Raw genomic sequence first — 10,602 nt, 5'->3', positions numbered from 1 at the left:
AAAAACCTCCAGGGCCTCTTTCAATCTGCCCTGGAGGAAAATTCCTTCCGGACCCCAAATATGGCGATCAGCTAAACCCTGAGCATATGGGCAAGATTCACCAGCCAGATACTACAGGAAATTCTTTCCTGGGTAACTCAGATCCCACTCCATCTAACATCCCATCATAGTGTAGCCATGGTCTTAATATAGAGACTGAGGACTCTGCTACTACTTCCACATAAATGATACTAGCTCTTATCAGGAGCGTCGGAAATGCCCTGTGGGAGGGAGGGGGGCTACAGGCACCTGAACTGTGGCCCCCGCCCCCTGTGCCATGCCACCCCTTCTCCCCAAGGCTCCGCGCCCACAACGTCCCTTGTCCCCAAGCCCCTCACCTCCATAATGCCCCTTCCCCCAAGACCCTGCCCCTGCACTGTCTCTTCTCCCGCTGCCCCACTCCCTCACCACCTCTTCTCCCCCATGACCCTGCCCTCCCACTTGCTCCTGTCCACCATAGGTGCTAAAACTAAGGGTTCTGGGGGTGCGGCCGCACATCATGACTTGAAGTGGAGTCCATTATACACAACACAGGGTATACAGTTTGGTTCAATGGCTCTCAGCACCCCCACTATAAAAATTGTTCCAGCACCCCTGTTCTCCACCCCCTGCCCCAGTCGCTCGCCCTTATGGCCGGTAAAAAGTGGGAGGCCATAACCCTCCCACTTTTAAAAGGGGGGGGGGGGGGGACATGGCCCCTTGGCCCGCCCTGTTCTGGCACCCCTGGCTCTTATCTAGCACTTCTCAGAAATCTTTTGGGGTTTTAGAGTAGCAGCCGTGTTAGTCTGTATTCGCAAAAAGAAAAGGAGTACTTGTGGCACCTTAGAGACTAACCAATTTATTTGAGCATAAGCTGTAGCTCACAAAAGTTTATGCTCAAATAAATTGGTTAGTCTCTAAGGTGCCACTAGTACTCCTTTTCTTTTTGGGGTTTTGTAGTTGAATTGGTAGATGCTCATACTCTCACATCTGGGGTCCTGATTCAATCGTTCTGGATGAACCAAATGGGTGTTGATACATTTCCCTATGCGGACTGTAATCACAAGACCACAAACCTGCTTCCAGAGCCAGGAATAGAAACCAAGAATCCTGATGCCCAGCATTCTTCTGCTGTCATGCAAATAGTCTTGCAGCCCATTGGCAATGTGTGTGTTGTGTCTCCCTAATCCACAGAGAGCTAATCCACACAGGGTAGCAGAATGCTTTCACCTACCAGTTACTCCTATTGCTGAAGTGGAAAAGGTCTGTACTGAATATTGTAGATTCACACCCTACTGATGAACTGTTGTACGTGTAAAAACACGAAACACATAGGTATGAAAGTTACAGTAACAATCCTAGAGTAATTGTTGGAATTATTTTATATTGTTAAATATTGTATTTGGATGTTGTGCTGATATTTATTTTACTTTTGCATTTTTATCATTTGTACTGGGTTTCTGGGAGTGGTTTATGACAGTGGTTGGCTGCATCTGTACAGTATTTTCCATAGATTCTCACAGCATAACCTACAAAATTCAAAGGCCTCTAATAGAAAAAATATTTTATTATTTCTAGAGCGTGTATATCTACCCATCCTGGTTCTTATATTGCTCTCCATCACCATAGTTAAAAAAGATATAACATCTCTCTCTCTCTTCCATCTCTGCAGGGAGGAGTAAATGTTGGGTTGAATTAAGGTTTGTTTGTGTGCGTCCTTTTTTACACTAGAACAAGACTATCCAGCATTATAATTAATAACAAAATTTTGAAGAGGATGTAAACCTCAAGCTTCAGGATTTAAACCAACCTCTAATCATTAGAGACCAAGATGAAGCCTAATCTGGGGACAACAGATTATCTCACATTTGCCTACTGCAGGGTTCTTACATGTTCTTTTGAAGCGTCTGGCACGGGCCACTTTCAAAGACAGGATCCTGGCCTAGGTGGACCTTGGGTGCGATTCACCTTAGCAAGTTCCAAGTTCCTAGATTTAGAAGGTGCTCTAACCTATGTCTTGCATGCAAAAAAGGTGGGGGGGGTTTTAACATTCAGGTAGCTGTCTCAGTGTAAAATTGTAGTGGAAACAAGACACTGTAGTTTTTTTGTTTTTTTTTTGTCAATATAGCTAGTCAAAGACAACACTAAACCTGAGGTTTTCCTTGATTAGCTCCATGGATGTAATAACTAAAGTATCTTGATTCAGTTAGTCTCAATGTGAAAAACATACCTTTTTGCAGTAAAGACATAATCTTACTGTAGACATGGCTCTGGCAATCACCAGAGTGTTAACCACTGTGGCTTGGTCTTCACTAGGGAGAAAAAAGTCTTTTACTACATTTACTAACCCATGTTACACTCCTACTGAAGACAAGACAGGTGTAATTTTACTTCAGCTGGTTGATGAAATTCCTATATTAATTAATGTGGGTTAGTTCATATGAATTTGCTTAATACTGATGAAAAATATACCTTTTTCCCTAGGGAAGACACAGCCTGTGCTATCTAGACTCGCTCTGAACAGGGTTAGATGTAGATGGTTCAAATGTCAGCGCTAGACACAGTGGACTTCACGGAGAGGGGTGAGGAGTTGCAGCAATGGTGGGAAATAAGGCTAATATAGACAGCCCCTTGGTGCATGTGAGAGAGAAATACTTGGTATGCGAAAACCAGCTAGAAGAAATGAGTACTGTATTTAGTTCGGGATGCAGTGAGGTTTGTGGCCATTCTTATTATGGCCTTTTGTAGAAAATTAAGAGGGCAGGCCCTGTTATGAGGAGCTTGAAATCTACAAGAGGGCCATTCTGAGTTACTGCGCACATCTTAATGCACTAAAGTCCTTCAAAAGAGAGATTTATCTTCTCTCATAAAGCCAGGGTTTGCCGAGCAATGCTGCATATAGAGGTACCAATACTTCATGCTTTTATCACTTGTTTTTGGGGCTCTCCTCTCCTATTTTAATGAGGAGCCTTTGTACCAAGAGCTAGTGCTACTACTGCTTGCCTCCCATCCAGTTGTGCAAGTTTCAACCTGCAGTACAGCGTTGGCATCCCAAAACAAGCATCTTGCAACTGCTAAAAGCTCATTACAGGTTAGGGCAGGAACAGATCATAGAATCATAGAATATCAGGGTTGGAAGGGACCTCAGGAGGCCATCTAGTCCAATCCCCTGCTCAAAGCAGGACCAATCCCCAACTAAATCAGACGAATTGGTGTGATGTGTGCGAGCTGTAATAAATCGGTTTCAGAGTAGCAGCCGTGTTAGTCTGTATTCGCAAAAAGAAAAGGAGGACTTGTGGCACCTTAGAGACTAACCAATTTATTTGAGCATGAGCTTTCGTGAGCGACAGCTCACTTCATCGGATGCATCGGATGCATCCGATGAAGTGAGCTGTCGCTCACGAAAGCTTATGCTCAAATAAATTGGTTAGTCTCTAAGGTGCCACAAGTCCTCCTTTTCTTTTTGTAATAAATCGTGCAGTTGCCCAGAAAAGATGGTAACCATCAGGGCCGGCTCCAAGCACCAGCGAACCAAGTAGGTGCCTGGGGCAGCAAATGTAAAGGGGCAGCAGGAGGTCAATCCGCTCCGGGCGGCAATCCGCTCCGTCACAGCACGTTTCGCGCTCGGTGGCAATTCAGCGGTGGGGATGCGACTCTTCTTTGGTCGCCAGCAACAATTCGGCGGCTGCACCATCACTCCGCCTCTGTGTTTGGCGGAAAGATTTTTTAGGGGGCACTGCTAACACCTGAGGTGGAAGGGTTTTTTTTGTTTTGTTCTTTTTGCTACTTAAGGCAGCAAAAACGCAGGAGCCGGCCCTGGTAACCACTGCTCTAAGCATTATTCAGCTTTATCACAGTGCTGGTTATGTTGCAATCCTTTGAGTACTTCATCTCGCACCCTCCCAAGCACTGAGGGCATTTTTAATTATCTAAGGCTGGTCTACGCACATACTTTCCCTGAAATAACTAATTAATCCATGCCTTCTGTTATTTTGGTGCTAGTTTGGGTGTGGACACTTGTTTTGAAATAAAAGTGTCTGCACATAGACTTCCAATGCAAGTTTGTGCGTAAACCAGTCCTAAAACAAATCCATTCCTATACATCCAGAGGGTCATTACAATGGAAGCCAGAAGGATATCAGCTATACATTTTGGTTGGAGAAATATTTCTCCCATAGACAAATATAAGGGGAAATAAAGATCTTGTCCATTTAAGATCATTAGCTGAAATTGGGCAAATAAATTAGAGATTCACCTGGATGTGAGGGGGGGGGTGCAGGGGTGTTGGTGCTGCAAAGCTCCAGACCAAAAACTAATTTGTTTACTTATTTATCTTTATTTGGTCCCAGTTCTTGAAGTAATTGTATCTGGGGTCAGGAAAAGAACTTTCATGGCATCATGGATCAAGTGCTGAAATCTCTTACTGGATTGAGGTAAAGGGGACAGAAATGGCCCTGGGAGAATACACTCAATTAAATGGAGTACTTGTGGCACCTTAGAGTCTAACAAATTTATTTAAGCATAAGGTTTCGTGAGCTACAGCTCACTTCATCGGATGCATTCAGTGGAGCGAGCTGTAGCTCACAAAAGCTTATGCTCAAATAAATTGGTTAGTCTCTAAGGTGCCACAAGTACTCCTTTTCTTTTTGTGAATACAGACGAACATGAAACTTATCAATTAAATGGGGTTCCCCTGTCATCACAGATCTTTTTGACAGGTTTCAGAGTAACAGCCGTGTTAGTCTGTATTCGCAAAAAGAAAAGGAGTACTTGTGGCACCTTAGAGACTAACCAATTTATTTGAGCATGAGCTTTTGTGAGCTACAGCTCACTTGGCTGCCAGCCTTTGGGATAAGGTATGCAGAGGAGATATGTGAGTAGCAAGCAGAGATAGAGAAAGTACATGCACATTGGCTATTTTTAGGGGTCCATGGGGAACAGAATGTGACTTTAAGCAGCCCTGGAGTTGCTATTCCTTATACCGGAGGTGGGGCAGGCAGTCCCACAATTTGGGAAGTGTTTAAAATTGCCTTTGATCACTGACCCCACATCCTCCAGTCCCTTTCCCTTTCCAGTGCTGAGTTCAGAGCCATGTAACAGAATTGGGGGCAATACATTGTTTTCCAACTTTGCTCTTAAAATACTCTTACATTTACACAGCACCTTTTATCCTGTGCTCCTGTGCTTTACAATCATTAATTAAGCCTCAAGAAAACCTGGTATGGCAGGTGGGTAGTACTATCTCCATTTTACAGATGGGAAGACTAAGGCACAGAGCTGCTAGGTAATTTGCTCAAAATCACAGATCAAGATCAGCTCTTTTTCCTAACTCCCAATCATGTGGTCTTGTCACTAGATCATGTCCCTTTCAATTCCAAGGGATGTTTTCAAATGGGAAAAAACTTGTTTTGTAGCAAAGTGTTCTATGTTAAAAAGAAAGCATTTACTTTTGCTGCTATCAGCTCAATGAGGGCCCATCGTACTCCCGCTAGGGGAATTTTACACTTGACTTCCGTGAAGGAAGGATTAAGATCTCATGATACTACATTGTAAGGAAAGGAAAATACTGCAGTTTATCTCATTAAAATAAATACTGTGAAATTAATGTAAACTACTGTATTCTTGCAATAAATGGCTTGATAGATTGATTAAATGTCTCAACTTCACTTCAGCTATTAATCAGTTACAGCAGCTGTTTATTGCTTTGTGTACTTCAAAAGAACAGAGATTATCCCTTAATTATCTCATTGCAATTCATTCATTGTTTCCTAAATAGTGCCATTACAATGGCAGATTATAGTAGTGAAAGAGTGTCAATATAAAGTTACAGAGTCCTTATTTTATGATGCTTCCATGGTGTAAATGTGATGTAGCTGAGATGCAATTGTAATTTCAATGCAACTGCTTGAAAACCCCATTCTGATACTTTACAAGAGATTATGTTGAGAAAACATCTTAATGCAAGTCTACTAGGGCCCTGTTCTCACCAAAGCAAAACAGAGTATAATTCTCCTTTGAAATATATGTACATACAAGAAACAGGACATGTTAAACCTGGAGGTATTTGATCACTTCCCACTTTACTGAGTGGATGTGAGTTCCAAACATTCTGTACCTTTGAGCATGTCTATACTACAATCTTAAATCACTCTATGTTAGGTCAATTTACAGCCAACACAGTAATTACTCCAGTGGCTGATGGCCACACTACCCTCGATGGTGTGCGTCCTCACCAGGAGCACTTCCACGGACTGAAGAGGGGCAGTGGAGAGGGGACAGGGTGAGAGCCAGGGCTCCCAGGTCTGCACAGCTCCCTGCCGGGAGCCCAGCTGCCCCCAGGGCTTCTCACCTCCCTGCTCCCAGCCGGAAGCAGTGGGGCAGCCTCCCAGGGCTTCTTTCCTCTAGCGGGGAGATCTGCAATCGGAGTCCAGTCGGCTGCCCTTCTCCCAGTGGGGAGTAGGGAGCTGGGACCCCAGGGCTCCTTGTGTGGAGCGGGGAGCCCAGGCATCAGCCCAAGCCGGGAGCCTGAGTGGCAGCCTGGCTTGTAGCAGAGACCCAACAGCATCCTAGCTGGAGAGCCAGGAGCCAGCTTTTTTGCCAATGTCAGGGCTCTGACAAGACAGCCAACAGCCCAGGTAAGGAATGCAGTGTCTACACAGACACTGCGTCACCACCAACATAAGCCCTATGCCTCTTGTGGAGGTGCAGTTATTATAAGGCGTAGCAGGGCACTTACATTAGCGGGAGCAAGGCGGTAGCGTACAAACTGACATAGTTAGATTGACATAAATTGCCTTATGTTGACCTAACTGTAGTGTAGACCAAGCCTTTGACTACACTGTCTCAGGCCATGTCTATACATACAGTGCTGCAGCTGCTCCAATACAGCTGAGCCACCGCATCACATCTGCTGAAGACGCTCTGTTCGGAGGGAAGACACCTCTCCTGTTGGCATAAAGAAACTACTGCCTTTGGGATGCCTCCTCCCCTTTGTAGCACACCCCACTGGCTAGCCCCACTATCAATGTGTATTAGCGCTCCCCAGCCCTTATCGCACAACCCTTCCTACTTCTATGTGTTAGCCCGCCCCCCACCTTGTGGGATGGCCCTCCCCTCCTCCATGTCAGTTCCACCTCCTACAGAACAAGGACTCCCACTTTTGAAGGTTACCCCCCCCCCCCTTTGTGTGAGAGGGTTGGTCCCACCCCTATGAAATGGCACAGCCCATTTTTGGAGTTGACCCGCTCCCTTGTGGGCTAGCCCCTCCCCCTCAGGTGTTAGCCGTGCCCCCTAACAAATGACCCCCCCCCCCCCCGGCTTTTGAAGTTGACTGCTCCCTTGTGGCTAGTTCCTCCTCTTGTGCCTCCGCCCCCCCAGGAATAACCACTCCCACTTTTGAAGTTGACCCTGCCCCTTGTGGGATAGCCCCACCCTCGTGTGTTAGCCCCGCCCCTAAGGAATAGTCACACCTACTTTTGAAGTTGACCCACTCAGTGTGGGACAGCTTCAGGCCCCCAGGTGTGTTACCCTGCCTCCTAAGGAATAACCACGCCCACTTTTAAAGTTGATCCCGCCCATCGCGTGATACCCCCTCTCCCTGGCGTGTTAGCCCCGCCCCTAATGAATAACCGCGCCCAGTTGTGGACGTCACATGCCGCTCAACCACACCTCCTGGGCCAGCCCCGCCCCAAATGAATAACCGCGCCCGGTTCTGGACGTCACGTGCCGCTCAACCACACCTCCTGGGCCAGCCCCGCCCCTCGGAGTTGGTCCCGCCCCCTAAGCGGGCGGAGCGGGGCGTTTCCCGCCTGGCGGCGGAGGCCACGCCCCGTTGTTTACCGCTCGCTCGGCCGGCAGGCTGCTGCCACCGCCTCCATCTCCATGTTGGAGCGTCCCGCTGTTCGCGGCGCGGCGGGGAAGCAGGGGGCGGGGGAGGCGCCTGTGGCCTGGCTGTGAGGGGAGGGAGGCGGGGCGCGCACTGACAGGCTCTGAGCGCGGCGGCGGCGGGGGGGCGGCTGGCAGTGGCGCAGCGCGGAGACCCGGACTGGAGCCCGGCCCGGCCCCCGCAACCCCGGTTCTTCCTCCTCCTCCTCCTCCTCCCAGGGCGGCGGTGGCTCCTGCCCCTGGAGCTGGTGTCTCGGCGGAGCCCGCAACGCTGCCGCGGGCGGCGGGCGGGGGCCTGGGCTGGGGGAGCGCTCCGGGGGCGGGTTCTGGATCCGGGCGTTGTGGGGGGGCATGTAGCGATTGCGTGTCGGGGGGTCTTACAGGCTTCTTCGGGAGGGTGGGCTCGGGGGTGAGGGAGGGGAGAGGGTTTTGGGGGCTGGGTAGGATCAGACCGTTTTGGGGGACTGGGTTGATTTGGGGGTGATACAGGTGAGGAGGAGGGGGGTCCGTTTGTTGTTGGGGGCTGGGTTGATTTGGGGGTGATACAGGTGAGGAGGAGGGGGGTCCGTTTGTTGTTGGGGGCTGGGTTGATTTGGGGGTGATACAGGTGAGGAGGAGGGGGGATCCGTTTGTTGTTGGGGGCTGGGTTGATTTGGGGGTGATACAGGTGAGGAGGAGGGGGGATCCGTTTGTTGTTGGGGGCTGGGTTGATTTGGGGGTGATACAGGTGAGGAGGAGGGGGGGATCCGTTTGTTGTTGGGGGCTGGGTTGATTTGGGGGTGATACAGGTGAGGAGGAGGGGGGGATCCGTTTGTTGTTGGGGGCTGGGTTGATTTGGGGGTGATACAGGTGAGGAGGTGGGGGGATCCGTTTGTTGTTGGGGGGCTGGGTTGATTTGGGGGCGATCGAAGCTGCGGGGGAGAGTTATTGAGGGGGTCGATAGGCTCAGATAGTCATTGGGGGCTGGGCTGATTTCGGGGTGATACAGGCTAGGGCGGGCTGGTACATATTTCGGGGTGGTACAGGGTCAGGAAAGAGGTTTCCTAGGCAGCGTGTTTTTTGGGGTGATATATTTTGGACGTTCTAGGGGTGGTGATTCGGCGGGGGAGTGCTACGGGATTTTTGTTCGTGTTTTTGTTTTGGTGGGGTGATTGTTCCCTCCTTCCCCTCCTCCCCCCCCCATACTGGGAATTACTAGAGGAGGAGGAGGTGGCACTATAGGAGGGGTCCCCTGTGCGCGCGTTTTTGGGGGGTGTGTGTGGTTTTTCTGGCTGGTTTCGTTCCTGAAGGAGTTTTTAGAGAGAAATCTGCCTATTGATCCCTAAAAACAAACGCACACAAACCTGCCCCTGGGAGGGAAATAGCCAGGTGAAATCGCACTCTGTTTCCATGGACAACCCGTCCATTATCACCCAGGTGACTAACCCCAAAGAGGAGGAAATACTGTCCTGCACTCAGGATAAAGGTAAGCGTTCCTTTCAGATTATACTAAAGTGATGGGCACTCTAAAGATGCATGCAATAATAATATACACTCCAGACACAGACCTCTGTCTGACTTGTTAGAAAATTTTGAAATCTCATTCTGGGGCAGAGAGACGTTTTAGGGTGAAAGAGGGTTGTGATTCTCCGAACCCTAATTTAAAACAGAAAATTTATCTTCAGATCTTGTTGAAGGATTCTGCCTTGACCTTGCAAAAGAAACAGAGGCTACTTAGCATCTGAAAGTCGGCAGGCAAAACTGATCTGTAAATATACAATCATTAGGCTACTTACAGCATCATGTAAAGATTATATTGTGCCCTGACCCAAAATAGGGTTGACAAAAGCCTGCCCTCGGGAGCCTCCATTGCTCAAAAGTTAAAACATTGAAAGTTACCCTTACCCTTGTGCCCTTCTGGGATGTTGTAGGGGTGTTGAATTGTGGGTGGCAAGGTGTCTGTTGTGATAGAGGTAGGCACTACAGGGTGAATAAAAGACCATCTTTAACAGAGTCCAGGGTCACTGGAATTTTTTTGAGAGCATTACAGATCTTGAAAGTTATTGCGTGCATAAATGTGGGGGGCGTTTTTTGGTAGAATAGGTGAAAACAAGGCAAAAGGGACAGAAATATGCATATATGAAAGTAACATCTGTTAATAGATTAGCACTATTCTTTTTTATTAAATAACTCAGTATTCTCATTTCCCTGTGATCAATATGCATCGTTTTCCGGTGTGCTGCAGCACTCTTCCTTTTTTTGCTAAGTGTGAAGGTTCTTGTAATGGTAAGGAATTCTGACTAGTTAGAGGGCTTGGTCCCTGTTTCATTATAACAGTGTTTTAGAGCAAAACACTCCACACCCAACCACTGATTGTCATCCCATACCAGGAAGGCTATTTGTAAGAAAGTACAGTGATATATAAGAAATTAATCCAGGCCATTAGAGGTGGTTGTTATAAAGGAGCATTTTCTCCTTTGGAATATGAATACTACAATCACTCTTCTCTTATCCAACCAATTGTGAAATGACACATTTAGTATGAGGTCTTGTGTATATAGACTTCTAATATTTCCCACTGGTGGTAGCAGTGATTGGTTTGGGGTGTGCTACTGTATACAAGGCACTTGTCATTGACGTTTTATACAGGGGGTCTCAGACATCTTTGGAGTAGGGTTAGGTGATAACAGTAGTTAAAACATCAGTGACACCCAGAGGCCT

The 10,602-nt window shown here is 47.7% G+C and overlaps 1 protein-coding gene across 5 annotated transcripts in view; it reads left to right on the top strand.

The window, feature by feature from the left end:
* The first annotated feature begins 8,824 nt into the window (after window positions 1–8,824).
* The window catches only part of CTDSPL (CTD small phosphatase like), a 120,620-nt gene continuing 118,842 nt past the window's right edge, over window positions 8,825–10,602 (top strand). For all 5 annotated transcript variants that reach the window (XR_012157652.2, XM_073334733.2, XM_073334731.2 and 2 more), the window contains exon 1: window positions 8,825–9,367. Coding sequence is in view for 4 of the 5 variants with exons in the window: in XM_073334733.2 (XP_073190834.1) it covers window positions 9,292–9,367 (76 nt within the window). In the remaining variant the exon portion in view is untranslated. The remainder of the gene's footprint in view (window positions 9,368–10,602) is intronic.

The sequence above is a fragment of the Lepidochelys kempii genome, chromosome 2 (assembly GCF_965140285.1).
Source record: "Lepidochelys kempii isolate rLepKem1 chromosome 2, rLepKem1.hap1, whole genome shotgun sequence".
Classification (NCBI taxonomy): Eukaryota; Metazoa; Chordata; order Testudines; family Cheloniidae; genus Lepidochelys; species Lepidochelys kempii.
Note: the sequence above shows the minus strand (reverse complement) of the source record. Positions and strands in the feature narration are given on the sequence as shown.